Source organism: Triticum urartu, chromosome 2, assembly GCF_003073215.2.
Source record: "Triticum urartu cultivar G1812 chromosome 2, Tu2.1, whole genome shotgun sequence".
NCBI lineage: Eukaryota > Viridiplantae > Streptophyta > Magnoliopsida > Poales > Poaceae > Triticum > Triticum urartu.
This window is the reverse complement of record NC_053023.1, coordinates 732,360,835-732,385,654: the sequence shown is the minus strand read 5'-3', so window position 1 is coordinate 732,385,654 and position 24,820 is coordinate 732,360,835. Positions and strand designations below refer to the sequence as shown.

At 49.4% G+C, this 24,820-nt stretch overlaps 1 protein-coding gene, 1 long non-coding RNA gene and 1 pseudogene across 3 annotated transcripts; 1 reads left to right on the top strand and 2 right to left on the bottom strand.

Moving 5' to 3' along the window:
* The first annotated feature begins 3,006 nt into the window (after window positions 1-3,006).
* On the top strand, window positions 3,007-6,835 carry LOC125540262 (phytosulfokine receptor 1-like). The gene has a single exon (XM_048703851.1). It carries the CDS (start codon window positions 3,417-3,419, stop codon window positions 6,552-6,554), a length of 3,138 nt encoding a protein of 1,045 aa, XP_048559808.1. The 5' UTR covers window positions 3,007-3,416; the 3' UTR covers window positions 6,555-6,835.
* Window positions 6,836-12,309: 5,474 nt separating this feature from the next.
* Window positions 12,310-15,769, bottom strand: LOC125538334 (annotated as a pseudogene).
* A 290-nt stretch (window positions 15,770-16,059) lies between these two features.
* On the bottom strand, window positions 16,060-19,095 carry LOC125540261. 2 transcript variants are annotated; one of them, XR_007297273.1, is made up of 7 exons: window positions 18,796-19,095; window positions 18,523-18,703; window positions 17,817-18,066; window positions 17,621-17,716; window positions 17,144-17,228; window positions 16,933-17,056; window positions 16,060-16,536 (listed from the first exon to the last, which is right to left on the bottom strand). It is a non-coding gene; the product is annotated as an uncharacterized LOC125540261 (long non-coding RNA). The 2 variants fall into 2 exon arrangements; XR_007297272.1 differs by having other exon boundaries at window positions 16,060-17,056; window positions 18,796-19,094.
* Between the last annotated feature and the right edge of the window lie 5,725 nt (window positions 19,096-24,820).

Genomic DNA, 24,820 nt, shown 5'->3' with positions numbered 1-24,820 from the left:
GCAATCCTATGCTTAGTTTTCACGATCTGATGTAACCTACTCTTTTTAGACTTGTCAAACAAGCTATGGGCAATGTTCTGGTTACAGTAAACGTATACTATGACCACAAATACATTCAGTATTTTCTAGAAACAGATACACTCTGAATCTTCAAACTTGAAAACTGAATGTTGACAAAATGGTTTGTCACTTTGGTCTAAATTTTCCATAGCCAACTCAAGAAACTATGTACAATTTTCTTGTTTTTCTCTCAATTTTTTTTTATTTTGTGATACGTACTCCCTCTATTTTTATTTACTATGGATATTACCTTTGTCATAAGTAAAATTTCATAAGTTTGATAAAGTTTATAGAAAACAAGATAAACATTTACAATAACAATGTATATGGTGTGAAAATATATTTAATGATGGATCCAATAGTATTTATATATTTCTTCTCTATAAACTCAATCAAAGTTTACAAATTTTGACTTAAGACAAAGCTAATAAGAGTAAATAAAAATGAAAACAATACAATGCTTCTCAAATTGTGACCATTTTTTAATAAATATTAAGTAAGTGGTGATTATGAGCAATAATCCCGAGTTTAGTTATCGTGGGCTTAGGTAGTATGCTCTTTTTGACTAGTCAAACAAGTTGTGGGCAACGTTCAGGTCACCAAATTTGTATACTACGACTAGAGACACATTTAAGGTTTTTCTATAAAGAAACTCTCAACCAAAGTTTGAAGCTTCTCGCTTAAGTTACAAATTTTGACTAATGATTGGTCCATTTGGTTTGCATTTTTAATACCCACTCAAGTAACCGCATAATGTGACTTTCTTGATTTTTTTTAGTTATACACGCTTATTCATACTCGGAGCACCCCAATCGAGTTATGTGCAACAATTGCCCGTTTCATGATCGTTATTAGTAAATATTAAGCAAGTAGTGGTTATGAGCAATATTACGCTTAGTTTTCACGGGTTTGAGCAATCTACTCATTCCAGTCATGTCAAACAAGTTATGGGCAACAGGTCACCAAAATTGTATACTATGACCACAAACGTTTAAGTTATTTCTGGGAAGTTGAACTTCCAGCCAAAGTTTGAAGCTTCAAACTTGAAAACTGAATATTGACTAAATGGTTGGTCAATTTGGTCTGGATTTCCAAAAGTCCACTCAATCATGGCGTTTTTAAGCAACTACTCCCTCTATCCCATAATATAAGAACGTTAGTGTAGTGCCAAAAACGTTCTTATATTATGCGACGGAGGGAGTAGTACTACAAATGAACAATCCTACACTTTAGTTTTCATCGGTCCATGCAATGGAATACTCTTTTTCACACTGGTCAAATAAGTTATGGGCAGCATTTAGGCTGTCAAAATTGTATGGTATGACCACACAAGGTACCGACCAACCTGCAACAAATGATCAACCACTTGCCACACCACCACAAAGTTGTCCCCTTCAACAGCCGCCCCTTGACCCTGACCACTCTCTATATGGTGTCCAACACGTCCACTTCATTTTCCAGTGCCACCAGAGTACATTTCCTCTACTTATTTTGTCCACCTTTTATTAATTGCCCTTGTTTTTCTTCCAGTTTCATTCCGTTAGCATCGCTAACCCGTACACGGAGCATCCACTTTCATTTATGTGCAACGACTCCTCTCATCCTGGCAGTTTTTCAGTAAATATTAAGCAGGTGGTGATTATGAACAATCCTTTGCTTAGTTTCCGCGGGCTTCTGCAGTCTACTCTTTTTAGACTTGCCAAACAAGCTCTGGGCAATGTCCTGGTAACAAAAAATTTATATTGTGACCACAAATACATTTAAGTTATTTTTTAGAAGCCGAACTTTCTGCCAAAGTTGGACGGTTCAAACTTGAAACTGAATTTTGACTAAATGGTTGGTCAATTTGGTATGAACTTTCTAGAGTCCAGGCAAGAAACTATGTACAATTTCCTTGTTTTCCTCTTTGTTTTTTTTTGTTAATTTCTGATATGTACTCCCTCGTTTTTTACAGTGCATATCACCTTTGTTGTGAGGCAAAATTTATGAAGTGTGATCAAGTTTATGTAAAAATATATTCAATGATGAATCCAATATTATTGATTTGGTATTTTAGGTATTAATATTTTTTTCTCGATAAACTCAGTCAAAGTTTATGAAAATTGACTAAAGACAAAACTAATATGCGGAGCAAATAAAAACAAAGGGAGTACCATGCTTCCTCGAATCGTGACCATTTTTCAGTAAATATTGAACAAGTGCTAATTACAAGCAATCCTGGGTTTAATTCTCATGGGCTCATGCAATCTGCACTTTTTGACTAGTCAAACAATTTATGTGAAATGTTCATGTCATCAAAGTTTTTTTTTTGCGACGACTAGCACATTTGAGGTTTTTCTAGAAAGGAACTCTCAAATCTGACTAAATGGTTGGTCAAATTGGTCTCAATTTTCAACAGTCCAACTCAACTATACGACGGTTTTCATAAATGTTAAGCAAGTACAGTACTCTGATTATGAGCAATCTTACACTTTACTCTAGTTTTCATGGATCCGTGCAATGGAGTGCTCTTTTCCACACTAGTCAAACAAGTTATGGGCAACATTTGAGGCCACCAAAACTGCATGGCACGACCACAGACGCACTGACCATGCACGCAAGCTGCTTATCCACCACTTGCCCCACCAGCAGCCGTCCCCCTCACCGGCCGCCCCTCGACTCCGACCACTCCCTATCCAGCCCACTCAATTTTCCGGCCCGGCGCCACCCCATTACATTTCCTCCACTGGTTTCTGTCCGCCTTTTATTTTATTATTATTATTATTAATCGCCGCTGCATGCGGTGACGGAGACGGAGACGACGACGACGACGACGGTGACGGGCGCACGGGAAAGTTCAGCGTGGGGGAGACAGCGACGCGAGTGAGATAGGCGAATCCAGCCCGCACTGACTGCGCGCATCCGAGTCAAAACCGCACAGACCACAGAGTGGCAGAGTGCCCGTCCCTTTCCTCCCTCCGCCCCTCTGACTTTCCCCCGCCCCACCTCGCCTTCTTCACGTGTCCTCCCACCCCTCCGACCCCTCGCCCTCGCCCTCTTTCCGCCGCTCTCACGGAAATCTCGCGATTTGTTTCCGCTCGAGGTGGACTGGACGGGACAGATCTCCGCCGCCCCGCCGCCCTTGCTTCGCCACCGAGCTCTGCTCGCCGGGATTAACTTGAGTTTTCCCCCGTCGGGTTCCTGCAGTGTTTGACATCTCTGTGTTCTTGCGGCGCTGATTCCTCCGGCCGGCGGCGGCGCAAGGTGGCGGTGTGGGGTTTCGGCGGAGAATTGCTCGCCGTGGGCTAGCGGATTTTCATGCTCTTCAGGAAAGGAGCCGCCTTTCGCAGTTCCGCCGCCGCCGCCGCTCGCCGGTGATGGGGGCCCGCTGCGGCCTGCTCGGCTTCCTCCTGCTCGCCGCCGTCCTGCTTCGGGTCCGCGGCGCCCACTCCCTGAACCAGACGTGCGACGCCGATGACCTGGAGGCGCTCCGGGCCTTCTCCGACGGCCTGGAGGGGAAGGGCGCCGATGCCGGGCTGGCCGGGTGGGGGGCTGGTGACGGTGGGTCGTGCTGCTCATGGGCGGGCGTCTCCTGCGACCTCGGGAGGGTGGTTGGGCTGGATCTCTCCAACCGCAGCCTCCGCGGCGTCATCTCCCCCTCCGTCGCCTCCCTCGGCCGCCTCGCCGCGCTGAACCTCTCCCGGAACTCGTTCCGCGGCCAGGCGCCGGCGGGGCTCGGCCTGCTCCCCGGGCTGCGGGTGCTCGACCTCAGCGCCAACGCCCTCTCCGGCGCGTTCCCGCCGAGCGGCGGCGCCGCCGGCGGGTTCCCGGCGATTGAGGTGGTGAACGTCTCCTTCAATGAGTTCGCGGGGCCGCACCCTGCGTTCCCCGGCGCGGCGAACCTGACGGTCCTCGACATCTCCGGCAACCGCTTCTCCGGCGGCATCAACGCCACTGCGCTCTGCGGTGCCGCGCAGAACCTGACGGTCCTGCGGTTCTCGGGGAACGCATTCTCTGGCGATGTCCCAGCTGGCTTAGGCCGGTGCGAGGCGCTCTCCGAGCTCTCTCTCGACGGCAATGGCCTCGCGGGGAACCTCCCGCGTGACCTGTACACGATGCCTGAACTGCAGAGGCTAAGCTTACAGGACAACAACCTCTCCGGTGACCTCAACAACCTCGGTAACCTGTCGCAGCTTGTGCAGATTGACTTGTCATATAACAAATTCACTGGCTTCATCCCTGATGTGTTTGGGAAGTTGAAGAAGCTGGAGTCCTTAAACTTGGCAACCAATGGCTTCAATGGCACATTGCCCGGTTCGCTGTCAAGCTGTCCGATGCTGACAGTGGTCAGCGTAAGGAACAATTCGCTCTCCGGTGAGATCACACTCAACTTCAGCTTGCTGCCAAGGCTGAACACTTTCGATGCTGGGTCAAATAGGCTGAGTGGTAACATACCTGCTAGCCTTGCCCAGTGTGCCGAGCTGAAGACGCTGAACCTTGCAAGGAACAAGCTTGATGGGGAGATACCGGAGAGCTTCAAGAATTTGAGCTCACTGTTGTACCTGTCGCTGACAGGCAACGGCTTCACGAACCTATCATCGGCACTGCAGGTCTTGCAGGGCCTGCCCAGACTGACTAGCTTGGTGCTCACCAATAATTTTCATGGTGGTGAGATGATGCCAATGGATGGCATCAAAGGGTTCAAGAGCATGGAGGTGCTTGTCCTGGCAAACTGCGCGCTCACCGGCACAATTCCGCCTTGGCTGCAGACCTTGGAGAGCCTCAGTGTGCTGGACATTTCGTGGAACAAGCTGCATGGTAACATCCCCCCATGGTTAGGCAGCCTGAACAATCTCTTCTACATTGATCTGTCAAACAATTCGTTCACCGGGGAACTCCCCGAGAGCTTTACACGGATGAAGGGTCTGATTTCAAGTAATGGCTCGAGTGAGCGGGCATCGACAGAGTACATCCCATTATTTATCAAGAAGAATTCAACAGGAAAGGGTTTGCAGTACAACCAAGCCAGTAGCTTCCCGGCATCACTGTCCCTCTCCAACAACTTGCTTGCTGGGCCAATATTACCAGGCTTTGGTCATCTTGTGAAGCTTCATGTACTGGACCTCAGCTGGAACAACTTCTCGGGGCGAATTCCCGATGAGTTGTCAGACATGTCGAGCTTGGAAAAGTTGAAGTTGGCTCACAATGATCTCAGTGGGAGCATACCGTCATCTCTGACAAAGCTCAATTTCCTCTCCGACTTTGATGTGTCATACAATAATTTGACTGGGGATATCCCAACCGGGGGCCAGTTTTTGACATTCGCAAATGAAGGCTTTCTGGGCAATCCTGCGCTCTGCCTCCTTCGGAATGCCTCCTGCTCTGAGAAGGCTCGAGTTGTGGAAGCAGCGCACCGTAAGAAGAGCAAAGCCAGCCTTGCTGCACTTGGAGTAGGAACTGCAGTCGGGGTTATCTTTGTCTTGTGGATTACTTATGTGATTTTGGCAAGGGTTGTCCTTTCAAGAATGCACGAGCGCAATCCAAAGGCGGTTGCGAATGCTGAAGACTCCTCCTCAGGCTCTGCTAACTCAAGCTTGGTGCTGCTTTTCCAGAACAATAAAGATCTCAGCATTGAGGACATCTTGAAGTCCACGAACCACTTTGATCAAGCATACATAGTTGGATGTGGCGGTTTTGGCCTCGTCTACAAATCAACACTGCCAGATGGGCGCAGGGTCGCAATCAAGCGGCTTTCAGGTGACTACTCTCAGATTGAGAGGGAGTTCCAGGCCGAGGTGGAGACTCTTTCACGGGCCCAGCATGAGAACCTTGTGTTGCTGCAGGGGTACTGCAAGATCGGTAACGACAGGCTGCTCATCTACTCATACATGGAGAATGGCAGCTTGGATTACTGGCTTCACGAGAGGACGGATAGCGGCGCGCTGCTGGATTGGCAGAAGCGGCTGCGGATAGCTCAGGGTTCAGCAAAGGGGTTGGCATACCTGCACATGTCATGTGAGCCACACATACTGCACCGAGACATCAAGTCAAGCAACATCCTTCTGGATGAGAACTTTGAAGCCCATCTAGCCGACTTCGGACTGGCGAGGCTCGTCTGCGCATACGACACCCACGTCACCACCGATGTCGTTGGGACCCTGGGCTACATTCCTCCGGAGTACGCGCAGTCGCCCATCGCGACTTACAAGGGCGACATCTACAGCTTTGGCATCGTGCTGCTGGAGCTGCTCACCGGCCGGAGGCCTGTGGACATGTGCAGGCCCAAGGGGAGCAGGGACGTCGTGTCGTGGGTGCTTCAGATGAGGAAAGAGGACAGGGAGACTGAGGTTTTCCACCCGAATGTGCATGACAAGGCAAATGAAGGTGAGCTGCTGAGGGTGCTCGAGATTGCGTGCCTCTGCGTAACCGCTGCCCCCAAGTCAAGGCCGACATCGCAGCAGCTTGTCACCTGGCTCGACGACATTGCGGAAAACCGTAGCTTAATAATCCAGTGATGCATCACTTTCACTTCAGATATATAGTTCTGGTTTTTGCTTGAGCAGAGCATCAGTTTGGTGGTAGCGCCGTGAAATGGTTGGTTATTAGTGGTGTACATAAATATAATAGTACTGTTTTACATAGCGAGAAATACTGAGAAGTTTCTTTGTTTGCTACATATGCCCGCCTAAGTTTGGGCCTGAGCTTCCTCTTTTCCATAAAGGTGATCGCCAGAATGTCACAAAAAAGCTTTGTAGTTCTAAACCATCTGGATAATAATCAAGCGTTTTTATCTGAAGGTATCTGTTTTGTAACTTCAGTTACTTATGTCTGAATTTCTATTGTTTTATGTTTTCGAGTGAATTTAGGAACTTAATAGTTTGACACCGAGAGCCAAAGGATGCTGTGTTGTCTGCATGACCTTAGCCTTAGAGCATCTCCAGCCGTTGGCCCACCAGGGGGCACCTAAAATCGCCGCCTGGAGGTGAGCCGGCGCAAAAAAATGGCCTGGGGGCGAGTTGGTCCCCAGCTGCCGGCCCCAGGGCCGCCCCCAGACGCGTCTAAATTTTTTCGAAAAAGAAAGCGTTCGGCGAAGTTCGGCTAAACACGTCTAAATTTCGGCGAACTTTGGCATATATTAGACATGTTCGCGGCTTTTTACATAGCAAATATATTTCAAAAAGGAACTGGCTGAACGCGGAGTAGTCGCCGTCGTCGCCGCCATCCTCACCGCTGTCGTCATCGTCGGCTTTCTCCTCCTTGACGCGGCCATCCCTGGTGGACCCCTGACCAGCGTCGCTATGGCGGACTGGTGGCGGCGGCGCATCGTCGTCGTCGCTGTCTTCGAGGACGATGACTCCTCCTTCATCGCGGCCCCGGCGGCGCTGCTCGAAGCGCACTGGCGCTCCCTCGCCATCTTCAGGGAGTCCTTGCGCGCCCATTCCAGGGCCGCGTCGTCGTCGAGCTCCACGTCGCCGTGCTCCGTCTTCACGACGGGGAGACCCGGCCCCGTTTTCACCGGCGCGAGCCCTGGCTCCGTCTTTGGCTTGACGAAGCGCGGAGGAGCCGACGAGAAGGCGCGCCGGCCTCCCTCGTTGATGATGATGCCGGTGTTGCGAGTGCGCCGGCCGAGTGGCGTCTCCGCCGCGGGCTCGGCCTTGACGCCGAGCAGCGCCGGAGAGCCGGAGGAGTGGGAAGAAGAGTGTGAGGAGGAAGACGAGGAGGAGCCGAACCTCCTGGGCATCCATTGTCCGGCGCGTAGCCGATGGGCCGGGGCGGCCGCCCTCGCCGGGGGAGGGTATGCCAGCGGCGGGTTGTTGCCGCCCTCAAGGTGTGTCAGCACGCCCTCGAGCGTGCGGCCGGGGACGCCCCACCACAGGTGGCGTCCCTCGCTGTTCTTCGTGCCGCCCACCACCGGCGTCCCGTTGGTGGACGCCAGCCTCTACTGCTGACGGCGCTCGAAGTACGCCGTTCACGCCGCGTGGTTGTCGGCGGCATACTGGGGCAGGGCGAACTGCTCGTCGGTGAGGGAGGAGCGCACGATCTCTACCTCGGCGGCGAAGTAGGGGACGCGCGCCACGACGTCGGGCAACGGGGGAATGGGCACTCCCCCGTTGCTGAGCCTCCACCCCATCGGCCCGGCGCGCATGTCCGGCGGCGCCGGGATGTTGGCCTCGAACAGGAGCCACGACTCCTATTCGCGGAACGAGCGGCGGCTGAAGCCGTTGGCCGCCGCCTCGTCGCCGGGGAAACGTTCAGCCATCGGGGCTGTCGGAGTGAGGGAGGGCTCGGAGGCGGCGCATAGGAGAGGGAGAGGGAGGGCTCGGCGGCGGCGCACGGGAGAGGGAGAGGGAGGGCTCGGGTGGCGGCGCATGGGAGAGGGAGAGGGAGGGCTCGGGCGGCGGCGCACGGGAGAGGGAGAGGGAGGGCTCGGGCGGCGGCGCAGGGGAGAGGGAGAGGGGGGGCTCGGGCGGCGGCGCACGGGAGAGGGAGAGGGAGGGCTCGGGCGGCGGCGCACGGGAGAGGGAGAGGGAGGGCTCGGGCGGCGGCGCACAGGAGAGGTAGAGCTCGGCGGCTAGGGCTGGTGTGGCCAAAGGCGAGGGAGGCCACCGGCTTATATAGACGCGCCCGTGTGTATGCCGCGCCCGTGTGTACGTGTGCGCGGGAGGGGAGGCGTCGCCGCGCCGCCCCGTGACGCGCCGTCCGTGAGGAATCAATGGTAAGGCTGACCGGCGGCGGCAGCGCGGCAACCTTGGCATTGATTCCCGCGGGAACCGAGGCGATAAGGGCGACGAAGCACCCGTCTCGCTGACTCGGCTGGCCCGCGGTTGCTTCGCGCCAAAACAACTCGCCCCGGCGCCCCCGGGCGCCCCCCAGCGCGCCGGGTTCGGCCTGAGTCCGCCGGCGCTGATTTCGACCCAGGTGGCGAAAATCGGGCTCCTGGGGGCGCGACTGAGCCGTTTTTCGGTGCCGGCGCGAAAAAATCGCCTAGGAAGGCCTTTCTGAGGGCGCGGCTGGAGATGCTCTTAGTCTGCTATTTCTCAGTTTTTCCCTTGGCATATCTGTGTATTCTGTGATATTTTTTTGTAAATGTATTTTGTGACTTGACGAATGGCTGGAACTGAAGCTACAATGTTGTTCTAAACGAGTTTAACATCATGGAATATTATTTTTAACCAAAAAAATAAAATTGTTTTGTAGTTCTAAACCATCTGGGTGATGATTCAGCGTTTCTATCTGCAGCTATTTTACAGATTTTGTGGGCATCTGTTTTGTAACTTGAGTTACTGATATGGTATACATTTTTCTTAGTGGCTATTTTGCTGTAGTAACCTGCTAATACACGCCGTTTCATGCTCGCGAGCGAATTTACTAACTTGAAGGATCAAAACATCCATGCTCTGATGATATTCAATCTGCAAGGCACTCACTAAACTTGAAAGATCAAACATCCATCCTCTGGTGTTGTTGTCTGCACGTCCTTAGCCTTGGACTGCTATTTTTTTTCGTGTACATATATGTTTATTATGTTATCTGACTAGACTACTAGTTGGAACCGAAGATACAAAGTTGTTCCAGATGAATGACCAGACCAGGTGTTAAAACGCCAACGTGCCTACTCAAATGCTTTCAAATTGAAGTTAGTAACTAGGATATCTTGTTTCGTACCTCGAGTTCAACGTATGAAGCACTTGTTGCACTTGCCATCAAGCATAGTCCTCATGTTGCTGACCGTCTCTGACTCGGTACAGGTTTCAACTTAAAAAATGCTTAGCTTCCAACTTGAACTACTATGGCTGCAACTTTGAAATTGAAAAAAGGATTTAGGTTCCAACTTGATTAACTAGAGGTTTCAACCAAATAGCATCCATATATTAACCAAATTTTCGCATGTTTCAATTTGGTGAGTTAGAAATTTCAATCGAAGAACTCCAAGATTTCAACTAACTTCCAACATGTTTGTACTTTTGGATCCATAACTTCCAACCAAAGAACTCCAAGACTTCAACTAACTTTTAACAATATTTAGCTTGTGGAGCCATAGCTTCAACCACAAATAAAAATATCAGCCCTCAAATTTATTCTTGGATCCTAGTTTCAACTTCATGCAAACTGAATTTGATTTAGCAAGACAATAAAACATATCAAAAAATAAGGGGAAAACATTAATTCCAAGCCCAACTTAACCTCCCTAGTACGACGCGGAGAGCACTCCGACATTGCGAGATGAATCATTGTAGCAACATGAGGGGTTGGGAAACGATGTCCCACATAAGAAGACATCATGGTAACACATAGCGGAGCCATCATAAAAGCTCCCATGCAGGGTCTATGATGGCGCTCGAGGACAAGCGTTGACTGGAACAACATCTTGATTGTTGGTGGAGGTGGCATTAGGGGCATGAGGGCAGAATGGCCATTGCAACAAACTGCGAGAGTGACGACGAGCGCACAACGAACAACAATGCTAACGGGACATGGAGATGACAGAAAGAAATGACGAGCAAACCAGGAGAGATCGAGAGATTAAGGAAGGTCCCTGAAGAGAGAAGCCTCTAGTGAGATCAGTCTCCCGACCCCCACGTCGCCTCCCCGAGTGAGGCAACTGGGGGATCCCCTTCCCTCCTCCTAATCCCCTCCCGCCGTCGTCGGCGTAGGCCACCGGGCCTTGCTCGCGTGGTGCCGGCGGCGGTGGCCCCGTCCCCTTCCCTCAGGCGGCGATGCGGCTCGGGTGGTGACGGCCAGCGGCGGTGCACCCAGGCCGGCGATGGATCCGGCGGCGGTGCGTCTTCGCGGGCGGCGCGGCTCCGGGTGGCAAGGTGGCGGTGGCGCGGCTGCTTGGCTGAGGGGCGGCGCGATGGCTGGCGGCAGCGCAATTCCGACCCAGATCTAGGCCCTTTTGGGCCCCATATGGGTCTGGGCGGGCCTTACGTGGGCTTTGCAGCGTCATCTCCGACGGACGGAGATGTGGCTCGAGCTAGGGGTGGTGGTGACGACGGCGCGTGTACTGCAGCGCAACGACGGGAGCTTCATGAGCCCGCTTCGGGCTCGGTCGGGCAGGGGTGCCTGGTTTGCTCCTGAGCTACGTCCGACCGGTTACCGCCGAGGGTGGTGGAGGTTGTCCTCTCCCACGTGGCTGCTGACCCTGCTGCTCCTCGTTTCCGGCTGCTTCCTCTCGATCCCGCCGGTCTCGCTTCGCTTGTCACAGTGAGACGGCAATGGCGACTGCAAGACCGTGGTGGCGCATATTGGTGGATGGCAAGTATGGTGGAGCGTGATGGATCGTCTGGGGTCGTGGTTGGTTGGTGTTGGGAGAAATCCTAGTCGGCTTGTCCGTCACCGACGCGGCGACGCCCGTGGGCGCAGCCGTGCCTTCCCAAAGGGCGTCGGATATACCTCTTCCCCCACGACCCTTCGCGTACTGGGGGAAACCCTAGGACATGTCCGGACAGCAGCATCGTTGTCGTCGCGTTCCTTCTTGAAGGTGTTGCTTGGTATGCGGCGTTTCGGGGTGCTAGGAGCATGGTGGAATTCTCCGGTGGGCACAGCGGTTGCGAGTCATCTTCGTTTTTGTTGATCCGCCGTTGTCGGCATTTTTTCTTTTTGTATTTTCTCTGTCATTTCTTTTGAGCGTGCATGTGTTGCTTCCGCCCCGGCACCTATCGTTGGTTGTATCGATGTTGTTGCTTTGTAATATAAAGCGGGTGGAAACCCTTTTTCGGTAAGGAAGGTCCCTGAAGATAAAGGAAAAAATGTGGGACTGACACGCACATCTTGCCAGAATTGTTCATCCCACAAAGTAGAGAAGTCGATAAACTAATTTAAATTCAATATATTTGATATACAGAGAGAATCTAGATTGAGGACAAAGGTTTCCATTTGTTACAATTTGGAATCTTATATATCATTTCCAAGGTAACAACCCAAAATACACAAGGCACATAGGTGTTCATTTGTTATCATCAAACATCTCAACGCGGTCTTTCTAAGATAACTAGTGGTTGGGGCGCGCCCGTGGCGCGCCGCCTGAGGGGAAGCTGGGCGGTGCCAGGTTGGACGCGCCCCTTGCACTTTCCTATATGCAATACTTGGTGTTATTCCGTCAGACTCATGGCACAGGGAGATGTCAAATAATAACACAGTTGTGCAAAAGCAACACATTCAGAGAGGTTTCTAACTGAAACAATAAGACAGTTGTGCGAATGCAACACATTCAAGGACCGGATTCTTAGAGGTTACATGAACAACACATTCAAGGACCGGATTCTTAGAGGTTGCATGAACAACACATTCAAGGACCGGATTCTTAGAGGTTACATGAACAACACATTCAAGGACCGGATTCTTAGAGGTTACATGAACAACACATTCAAGGACCGGATTCTTAGAGGTTACATGAACAACACATTCAAGGACCGGATTCTTAGAGGTTACATGAACGACGATATAGATAATAAAGGAGAGGCATATTTCCTCACATCATACGGCAAAATTAAAAGGTCTTAGAGAAACAGGAAACACGGCACATGGATTCTATGCATAGACGATGGTATGGTCGTCAATGGCGCGTCCAGAGGCGTAGAACAACGAGACCATACAGACTCTTGGTGGCACGGTGCCTCTTCTTTGCAGCCTCAACACGAATATCCTGCAATCTCATCACGAGAATTATAAGCCACAACTTCAAATGCCCATACAATTTGTAGTTGCTTAAAAGAAAGCAAGCGAGTACTCAGGAGCTTTGGTTAAAACCCATCTAAACATAGATGAAAACTGGCAAACTATACATCCACTTACAACAGAGCAAAAGGAAAGAAAATTACACATGATTAAGTAATATAGATCATTCATGTTGGAACAAAGAGCGGACTAACTGACACAATGTGGTAACTAAATCATTCAATCCCTGAGACTGATTGGATGTCAATTTCTTTTACTGCCAGTACCTATTGGTAAATTAAACTACTAACCAGAGGAAATATTTAAGCAGCCCAATTACCTACCAGATTATTGTACTTACACTTCCTAAGTCAGCTGCTTATTTGCATTTCATTCAGTTACCTCAAATTGACGATCGGCCGTTCATAGGAGCCTCAGCAGGAGAATTGGTAGGCGTCATACTTTTTATTTTTGAGGCAAAAATGTTGAGCGGCGTCGAACTCTTCTCAGCAATGCCAACAAAAATCACGCTAGGAAAGTAGCACCACATTGGACACGTCCTTAGAAAAAACAAAAAAAATCCTTTCAGCAACAAAAAGAAAAACTTGATCATCTGGTGCTGGTGACATAGCAAAAACAAAATATGATCTCCAAACTTTTTTTAGATGTATCTCCAGAGTTTATATTGACCCTATATTGTTCTCAACAGACAAACTAATCTCAAGGTTTTCACGAGTAAAACTTGAAACGACTGAAACCAACAAATCCTAATTCTCAAGAGCCCTGTGCTTTCCACTATTGTTTATACAGCACCATGTTCCCTTGGGGACTCGACACAATACTGAACAAAGAGAGCAAGTTGGGCGGTGCCAGGTAGGAGGCACCCCTTCTATTTTCTTTTTTATAGTAGGTATTGTTATTGAATCATAGGCATATTAAGCAGCAAGAAGCCAAGATAAACCAGGAACAAAACTGAAAGTTCATTAGACACTTGATGGAACAAGTGGCACATGCATCTTGGCTCTAACATGACACAGATAAAGAGTACTGAAATCATCTCCATGAAAATAAGAAAAAGAAACATTGGTCGTGGATGGAGTGGCTGATCTTCAGCTCGAGCTCAATACATCCATTGTCCCAGATCCCGGGCCAGTGTTCGTCGTCGTTGTCGCCGCGGGTAACCATTGTATCTTTTTGAGCCTCGCCTCACATTTTCAATGCAAAATTCAGCCCATCATCTTGCAATTCCTCAATAATATCCTTGCCAAGTGCACCATATATATCTATTCTGGTATGGTTAAAGCTATAAAAGAAGCTGGGTACCTTTTCTTGGATGTCATCCTTGGATTGAAATCCAATGGAGCAGCTCTGTTGAGGGCATTGTTGGTGCTTCCACCTCCTTGGACCTTCAGAGTGAGGCTATAGATTTTGTCGTTTGAACCTAGGGCAGAGCAGGTGTATGAAATTGAACAAATCAAGAATAAAGGAAACATATCATGTCATAATTTCGTTTAGACAGTCTCTAAGTTCACATTGTGAATAATGAGTAAAAAAATTATCGAAGATGTCGCCTTTCGTTTTCAGTAGTTTCCCTTGAAATTTGAATCCATCAATACATGGATATGGTTTCTATTAACACCCAATCTGAAACAAAGCTAACTATAATAAATTAGAGAACATAATTTAATAGTTTTCAGTGATCTTACCAAAGAATTATAAAATGTTATTGCCACTGTACATCATACCTTTACTGGATTGATATTCATAATTATTTCACAGATGAACTGGGCTTTATTTAAATATTATATATTTTTGTGTTTCGTCAAAACCTAAAATATAACCTTGGCAAGAGGTATCCCTAAACCTACACAACCTCGGGTTGTAGTTCTGCCGATCTATCTCCTCTAACACCCACAGCAGACCTAAAATCAGTAAACGAAATGATGTATTTATACCAGGGATAATTCTCACGAAAACTATTTTCTTTTTTTTTCGAGAAAACGCAACAGACTTTGCGTTTCATTTCATTGAACAGGAAGACATCAGGGTACAACCTCCAGAAAGGAGGGACACACACACACACACACACACACACACATGACCGTCCTCACCAAGCAACTACAACTAGGTGAGGAGGTGCCCTCAACTACAGACACGCAACGACATTAGGCCTCGCCCAGCAGGGCGGCGTCACTGCCATTGCCAGAAAGCTCCAGGGAAGATTGCAGCTCCAGGACTGCCCAGGCCAACGTACCTCTCACCCATGTGACTAGAGAGTCGGCGGGTGAAGGGCAGAGCTCAACAGGAACTGGTGTAGCAATCTTTGGAGAAGCGCAGGCGCTGGCATACATTGCGATCCGCTCCCTGTGTAGCAGTCTATGCCAGAGCGATGCATCACCAGCCTCCATCTGCTGCATCAAACACCACTTGCAGCCAAAGCAGCGCCTACAAGAGGGGAACGGCGCTGAGACGCCGCCGCTGCTCGGTCCGGGAGGCCGGACCTGGTATTTCTCCCGGTGCTCGAGGAGGAGATCTGCTCAGGGTCATGCCAACGCCTCCAAGGAGGTGACGGCACCCTCGTGCGTCGCCGTTGACAGCACAGGCCATCGCCGCGCGGGGATTTCGCCCCGACCCATGAACAAGGACCTCAGATGAAATGGCAGACCGGACATGGAGAAGAATGTTGGAGAAGACCAACACACATGGAGGGATGCCTAGGAACGTTGTAGTCGCAGGAGGAGCACCGACCGGCGCAGCGCCAGCAGGCCGGCCACCGCCGGGAGCGCAACGAGTAGGCGACAACAGCCACCTGCACCGCGCCGTCGTCACGCCGGCCCGCAGCATCCGCCGCCAGGAACCGCCGGGGCACAGCAGAGCAGCAGCCGTCAAGGACCGCCGCGCGCATGCTCACCGGCCCGGCGGCTACCACCAGCGGCGGCCGGGAGGGATGGAAGGATGGGGACAGATGGGTTGGGGCAGAAACGCGCAGCCCAGATCTGGGCGCTCTCATCTCTGCCGCTCGCAGCAGCGGCCGGCCGCCGCCACAGCAGCGCCACCGCGCACGCGTTCCACATCATCACGGCCTCCCCGGAGCACAGACGACCGCCTGCCTCGCCACCGCGCGCTCCCGCCGCTCCAGCGCACAAACAGCAGCGCGCGAGCTCACGGACGAGGGCCCCGCCCTCCGGTATCCTCCGGCGACGGTGAGGGGAGTTTGAGGTGGCGGCTAGGGTTTCGCCACCCGAGTCGCCCCCTGGGAGCGACACGGGGGCCGGGGGGGGGGGGGGGGGGGGGGGAAAAAAAAAAAAACCTCTTTTTTTTGCCGGGGGGGGGGGGGGGGGGGGGGGGGGGGGGGGGGGGGGGAGGGAGGTAACATAATTAACACTCTTACTTCTGCACCAAAGTTCAACCTAAACTACCCAATCAAGAAGTCTCTTACACCTGCTCGCATGATGGGAGTTGTTTGAAGCTAACATTTAGCTGCATCGAAATGATATGCATCAACTACAATATACATTTTCATGAATGGGATTACATAAGCATTGAAAACTGTTAAATTACTATTTACAATTATTTGTATAAAACGACTCTTATTTTTACCATGCATGATATCCCTAATTGGAGAGTATATGTAGAATTTCTAAATGGAAGGATGGCTACCTTGAGTATACATAAAAAATAATGGCAGACAAGTGTAACTTCATGCTAGATGAGCTATCAGCATATGTATAGAAAAGTTGGTCAATTCGCTCTATTTCCTTTGAAACCGCTTTAGTGGGAACAGGAAAAATAATGGAAATGTAGCTTCAAATAGATCTAAGTAACCTGACAGAATTTAGCCTGCAAGGAAAAATTATGCATTTGGTAATTATAATGTGCAAGCAAAAATTATGCTTGTGGAAGAAGCAGAAGGAGAAGGCCGACACATAGCTTGACATAAACCAAATAACTAACAGAACATCCCATACTTCTGCTATAATGTGTATATTTAAGGCCTACGTATACCTTTGGCAACAAAGTTAAGAAGTCCAAAAATGGCTGATGGCATAGTAAGAGAAGCAACACTATACCATTGGCTACTTACCATCATAATGATTGCAAGGTATATAAGCAGAACAAATAAAACGTGAAGAGATTTCATCATTAACAAAGGACCAAAGCATTGTGCTGATATTAGCAATAAATAGGAAAGAGGATGCATGATATCATAATCTCACTTGGGGCAAAAATACTCACATCAAGCGATAGCAGCTACGGCACTCGGATGGTGATGATGTCCTTTGGTGCTCATGTTGCTGCCTGTCAACTTGCTTTACCAGTACAAGCCATCATATATGGGCCTCATGTCCTCCCCTCCGGTCTGCATTAATTTCTAGTTACTTCCCGGCCGGCTACGACAAGTATTATCAAATGTACGTATTTAGCAGTAGGAAATTAATATACATACACAGATCCTTTGATTCGCCTCCTTAATTTTCTACTCCTCTCATTTCCTCCTTTGCAACCCCCTCACCTTCAGATTCTGATCGCTCCTGAAAAGCAGAAGTGCAAAACGAAAAAATGAGTGTGTATTAGACTCTAGCATAGCAGTGAACTAATAAGATGAAATGGAATCAACAAGAGGAGATCAAGTAAACAGATTAAATATAAATATTAGCGCAGTCCAAGATCTAGATTATCATTGATCAGAATATGAACAGCCTGCTCAGTGGTTTCACAGTTATTATAGGTTCTGAATGAGACTTCGAAGATGATATATTGATATGAGATGACAAACCAACACAAAAAGGTTCCTACAGTAGTAGACAGGACAATTGAATATAGCATCATACATCAAATCTAAACCTAAATGAATCTAATAATCTACACACTGGGACTGTAACTGCAATTGCAAAACTAAATGTAAAAGCTTATGCAAAAATACATTGGATGTTACGTGAGCTAGACTCCCAGCTAGCATGCCAACCATCAAATGTGCAGCATGAGATACAACACTATCATCAGATTTCATTGCCAAATCCTGCAGGGCAAATATGCGAGCATGTTAGAAACTTTTCGACTACAGCAAGACAAATGGCTGATAAACATGTACTTCTAGGGAAATAGTCCATGGCGTTCACCTTAAGAAAAAACTCCTTAGTAGTTAAGGTCACTCGGGTGCAGGCTCAGGGTTCATTTTAGTAATACAGTAATGAGCAAACGGCTGCTTCGAATACCTTGCCCAATTGAGACATTGCATATCCAGCAACGAACCTCACCAAGCTTGAATTGCCTGGCCTGACAAATTGCTGGGCTGCAGCACGCACGTCCGCATCTCACCATTCCCATCCGTGCTCAGCACCATCATCTCGACCTGCACTCTTTTAGTGCCTGGGCAAACATTACAGAGAATCAGGTTACATGGAGAAATGGTAGCAAACGAATGTGTCATGTCTCTCTTCCCCAGCTCGGCCTATGTCACAAGATAAATAATACAGTTGGAAAGGAATCAGTAAATAAGTTTTAGATAAAAGCCCCAGACCAGAAGAAAAATTACAACTGGAAAGGAGTCAGTAAATAAGTCGCAGATTGTAGTTAAAAGCACCAGACCCTAATCATGCACATCATGTCCTTGAAGCATCACATCCTTACAATTAATCTTCATATAGATTTGTTTTTCTTAGTAAGCCAGTCCCCACGCTGCACCTCTCCTTTTGCATATGTAACGACCATCAACCAAAATAGGTAAAAAAAAGGTAGATTGAGCACATCATACACCAAGAATCATAAACTAAAGCATGGATTGCGCAGAAAAATCAAAGAACAACCGAGAAGGAGTAGCAATACCTACGGGCGGGTTGGAGCCGGCGAGGTTGCCAGCGAGGACAACCAGCACTGGCCGAGGACACCCAATGTTTCCACCACCAGAATCGCCGCCTGCTGCTCCCCTAATTCCGCCGCCGACGATGCAGAGGCGTCCCGCGCGGCTGCCCGTGGCCGCGTCTGTCCCCCGCTCGAGATTGAGATCCTGGGATGGGGAGGGGTGGCAATGATGACAACCCTAGGCACGGTGAGAAGAGAGAGGATCCCAACTGCCAAGAGCCCAGAGAAGAGAAGTACCTGTTCGTCCCGAGCGCTCGCTTGGCGAGAAGGAGACCTACGGGCGGAGGTCCCTGCCGCTGCCGCAGACACGGTCGAGGTCGAGGTCGAGGTCGATGTCGGAGGCGGCGACGGCGGCGGTGAGGGCGCCCACCTTCTCCAGTGGCCAGTGATGGACGAGCAGGAATGGCGCCGGTGGCTGTGGCGGCGGCGGCGGAACCCTAGCCGCCGGTCGGGATGGGAAAGAAGGAGAGGAAGTTGCGTTGGGAAAAAAGAACTGCTTAGGAACGACGCGTTTTCTTTCGCCCTCTCTCACACACAGCCAGTACGCTCCCTCGCCATTGGCTGGCACTCACGGTGCGCCTCTGCCGACGTGGCACGCGCGAGGGAGCGCCCTTTGCGCCACCGTTAAAGGTTTTACTAGTGGTTGGGGCGCGCCCTAGACGCGCCTCCTGAGGCGTAACTGTGCGTACTTGTCTCGCTGTGACAATTCTTAACGTGTTTGTACAGTCCTAATGATTGCCAGTTGCTCAAAACAGATTAGGAGCAACATTCTTAAACATCTAAAGATAATTTCGAAATGTATGGAAGTTCAGTTGCATGAGTCTGGTGACAACATTCAAACAGAGAATTAGATAGTAGTTACTCACTCCAGTTCACAAAATTATGTCATTTTTGACATAATTTTAATGAGTGTTTGGAACATAGGAATATAAAAAGTTGGGGATGCTACTACAATGACAGTATTGTGCAACTGCCACTAGGTTATTCCTTCAACATTAAGAGCATGAGCAAGCATATAAGGCCTAAGGTGATACCCAATGTTATCTCAATCTCATCCGTGGCAGCTGGAAAACCACGCTGAGTTTGGCCTGCCAAAAAAAGATCCAAAATTATGACACATGAACCGAGCTCTTTTCCCTGTTACAGGTAGTATTTGTTCAAATTTTCATATGTCTGTTTCTTAAATGCATAAAACTTAGATTAACCCGGAGATTATTTCGCAACTACATCAACAAGAACAGTGTTCGGGTTCTCAGGTTTTTTTTAGAAAAGGAGGATGACCCCCCGGCCTCTGCATCTGGGGGATGCATGCGGCCATTTTATTAATTATTCTCACAAGACCTTACAAAGTCATACAACAGTAAGACTAAAGCCACCGTCTAAGCAACAATTGTCGCTACACCTATCCAATTGATGAAGAGGCGCTGATAGCCTCGGCCTAATACCAACAGACATCGCAACCAGACCTAACATCTAAGACTTGAGGTCCCAACCAGGACGCCTGCCAGGTATGGGCACCCACCAGTCCAGCGTGCTCCTCAACCAGGACGCCTGCCGGGTATGAGGCCGCCGCAGCCACTTGCCACCAATCCATCTTCAGAGCTGTACTGCTGCATCTACCTTGCACGGTCTAGCTACCGTCGACGCCACCACGACGCCAGACAGCTTCCTCCTCCTGCGCGAGTCCATCTCCGCGCATCGGACGCTGAGTCTCCACTGCGCCATGCCGCCGAGACCCACCGTCGATGATACCGTTGATGCCACACCACTCCACCTACATGCCATCTCGCGTCGACTCCGAACTACCAGCAACTCCACCACCCTGAGTAGTTCTCGTCCGACGCCTTCAGGAAGGAAACACGACACCAAAGTGCCATCGTCGCCCAAACAAAGGAACAGAGGCTTTCGCCTGCGCTCATGGCAGAGGTGGGGGGCGTATGATCCACACCGAAGCCTCCAGGAAGGGAATCGGCGCCGAGGGCGTCGACTTTGGTGCGGCCGCCATGCCGGCCTGGAGTTTCCCCCGGATCCATGCCCGCCCGCCAGATCCATCCAAGCAGTATTGGCGTCGACCGTAGTCGCTACCGTAGCCAGCACGAACCCAAGTAGATCGAGTCGGAGACGACGCCTCCCATGGAACTCCGGTTTGCCATCGAGGAGCCTCCGTAGCGCCGCCGCCTCATCTGCACCCGCGGGTGCCGCCCGCCAGGCAGGCCGCACCGCGCACCACCGACCGGGGTCGCCGCCCCGAGATCCCCGCGCCTCCCAAGGCACCGGTGGTCAGATCTGAAACAGATCGACCACGGCCACCATAGGAGCGCCCCGAACGGCCCCCCACGCGACCACCGGGGGAAACAGCTCCTGCCGTCGCCCCTAGAGTCCTCGCCGGCGTGCCCCGTCGCCAACGCGCCGCCAACTGCCGCCGAACGCCACCCGCGCCAGGTCCGGCCGCTGCGGGGAGGAGAGATCCCGCCGCCGCCGACGCCAACCGGGCTTTGCCCGGCGGCGGCGGGCAGGAGAGGTGGGAGAGGGAGCCGAGGGCTTGGCGGCGCTAGGGTTCCCCCCTGGTCGCCGCGCGGGGGCGACCCAGGGGAGAGGTGGGAGAGGGCAAAAAAGAGGGGGTCGATTCGGGTTTTCAGGTAATAAAGTGTTGACCATTAACATAGATACAAAAGCTCATAAGATCAGAACTTCACATAGTACATGAAGTTTTCTGAGAGTCATGCATAATAGAGAGGGTTGGCAATTTTCTGAACATGTCCTGGGGAAAGACAGATTTAGGATTTTGGGTCAATGTGGTTGTTGATCTGAACCTCAGCAGGGCATCTAATGAAAGAAGCATACCTGATGACTCCTTGCTTCCACTTGAAGATTCAGAATCACTCTTAAAATCATGGACAAGTTTTCCTTCAACATGCACATCTTGATCCACGTGACTGCATTCAACATGCACATCTTGATCCACATGTTTGCATGATACCAATACAGGTTGAGCGGGTTTAACACTCGCACCGCAGTAGCTGATGGTTCTTGGCTCAAAGATCTGTTGCAACAACCCCGGAACATGCACACCCCCCCCCCCCCCCCCCCCCCCCCCCCCGCCCTGTGAGGAAGAGATGCAATTAATTGAAAGCAGATTCAAATGGAAATAAATATAACAGAGTACAAGAGAGAAATGACACAATTGAATTTACTTGTGACTATATGAGCAACTTAAATGTAAATATAGGATTAGTAGAAGCTATATCCATATGGTCAAATGAATGAAAGCAAGCACACATTGCATTGGAATCGAATCTGTCATAGGTTGGCCCAAGTGTATTAAAAGAGTCAGAACATAACAATAGAACATTAGTTAGTTGTTCATTCATGATTAGAAAGTGAAAGTGAGAGGCATGAGCACCATGGCTCACAAAACTACAAGGACAATGGTGACAGACTCAAAGAAGTGAAGCAGGGAGCAGCCTAAGGGAATAGAGACAAGGATACGACTATGAGTTAAAGAAGATACAATGAATTACAGAATGTAATGATGTAGAGAAACGCGGTGATAATAAATAATTTCCTGAATAAAAAAGCAGATATACAATGTGGGGATTTCCCCCAGCCCTGGCCATGTCAAAATAGATTAAAATGCATGGGTGCTTAATTTTTTTGGAATGGATGTAAGGATATGTGTACTATAAAAAGCAGGGGGTATTTTCTTTTTCATCTGAACAAACAGGCAAGGTGCGCCTTTTGTATCACATATAATTGCAGCCGTCATCACAAAAAGTTGTTCGAGTGGGGATCAAAGATCGATGAAAACAATAGGTGCACACACCCTATCTGATGCATTAACACAATCTTCGTTTTACACTTATTTTTCAAAAAAGCTAATGTTACATTAGCTCCGTCTCGATTCGGTGCTACTCTAGAATTCAAAGAAATTTAGAGAGGCTGATCACATTTTTTGTTTGTCTAATGCCAAATTTTAATCATGCATCATGAAGGTGCAAACTAAGAGACGTCCAACAGATTTCCGAATATAATTTGTGTGACTACTTGTTGGGAAGAGATCACCATCATGTGACAAAACAAATACCCAAAATATGTTTCCATCAGATCACACAACCAAGATGTGCAGTCAAGCATGAGGTTGCAATGCAATGCAAGAACAAAGGATTACAGTAGGTTGGGTGGGTTGTGGTCAGCTGTGATGAGGACGGTGAGCCCGGCAGCGTCAACGCCGTAAGTTACCTGCTCCGTCGTGGACACTTACCCAAACATACTGGCACCTGACTTGCTGGAGATAAGAGACAAGATACGTATCTGGTCCTGAATGGACTCCCTCACAAAAGCGAGCCCATAAATAGGAGGTAAAAAAAGAAACAGAACAGAGTGCGAGTCCTCAAGAACCACATAACGACCATTTAAAAAAAAGCCACAAATCGATTCTCGCCTGATAGCTTGATTGTTCACAAGGGAGATAGCACAAAATCAAATCCATGAGTATGTAAACCCAACTATAAATCATCCAAGTTTAGGGTGGTTGAGTTCATGACCAAAAAAAGACATAAATACCAAGTCCAGATGGATTTTCATTCACATCAACACAATAGAGGAATATAAAAGAAAGAAGAACACTGTATAGTAGATAAGGAAATTTTGTGAATTTGTAGCATAGCAAAAGAGGGCTCAGTTTTGTCTTTGATCTTCAAGCCCAACACTCACATCTCTTGCTACATAACATACCCATCGCAATGTAAACGAACTGCCCTGGTTATCACTCGTCAGAATGACCATCCGAGGTGCAGAACATCCAACGTTACCGATGAATTGAACAGGCTGCAAGAGAGGTAATAAGGGTGGGCTCTAATTTAGTACCCAGAGGCACAACAGTCTTGATTGCTCAAGACATGCTTATTTCAGCCAGAGTCATCATCATCGCCCCTCATTTTTTACCGGAAAGGAGGTTGTACCCCCGGCCTTTGTTCACCAAGCAACATGACCCTGATATCCATCCATACATACACACATCCGTCCATCCATTAGCCTCAAGAGCTACTCATACCTGGCCTTGACCGACCAAACCTCCTGGTACGCATCAGAGAACACAGTACGTTTTCCAGTCCACGCCACAACCGAATCCAAGGCACGTCGTGGGGCTTGTCCAGCATGACCATGAGCTGGGACTGGAGGCGCAACATGACCTGGTACTCGTCGCCGCGGGCGGGGGCAGGGAGAGGTGACGCCCACCACGCGGTCCCTAGAGACCTCGTCGGCGCACCCGACACCGCAGCGGCTGCCCGAGCCCGGGCCTCCATGCCGGCGGCGACGCGGCATGGACGGGATCCCTGGCCCAGCGAGACGGAGGGATCCAAGGGCTTAGCCTCCTCATCGCCCAGTCACAAATATGTGAAAAATATTCAAACCATGCCAATCGTGAGCTCATGAGACAGCCATGTTGCAGGGCAACAGCCCCTTACCTAGTCCGGGCAGCGATTGCAAGAACATCAAGGTAAGATTGGGCGAAGCGCCGCAGCAGTCGTCGGGCTCGGGCACCACGAGGACCACCGTAGCATCAGCGCCGATCAACTGGTCACCATGCAAGCACAACAGAGGATTGAAATATCTGAATCAAACGTTTGCTGCAGCAAACTCAATGAATCGTCAACTGTAAAAAACTGAAGAAAACTTCATCCATTTTCTACAAAGGAGCCTGAACATCTATTTGTTTTGCTACTTTAACTGGTAGATGATATTCTCTACCAATGGATCATTGACTCTGAAAAAACTCGGAAGAAATGTTCACCCTTCTGTTCTTTATATTACAGATAAGATAGTCAGGAAGCGTTACTGAACCTAAACGTGTGTGTTTGTTTGGTTCTGTAACGTAAGTGATTGTGAGCAAGCAAATCATGAGAAGCACATGCCATATTCAGCAACAATGAGCTAATCTGATAGTGCAACTATAATAATTAAGATTCTACATTACATTCAATATCAGTTACTTCGTTATTCAACACCAGTACAGCAGTAAGAGAATTACAGACGTACTAAACATGATACTGCAAATTTTCCTTAAAGACGAACTCAAAATCTTATAAAATGACTTCGATATACTGTCTTAGTCTCTATATAGTATTCAATGCCAATGATATAGTCATGAAGAAGAGTGGCTTTTAGGGTACATACTATTGTCAGATTACTTGCTCTTTATTATTTTCTGTGATGTCGTCATATGGACCTGCAGCTGTCTCAATCATCTAACAAACTATTT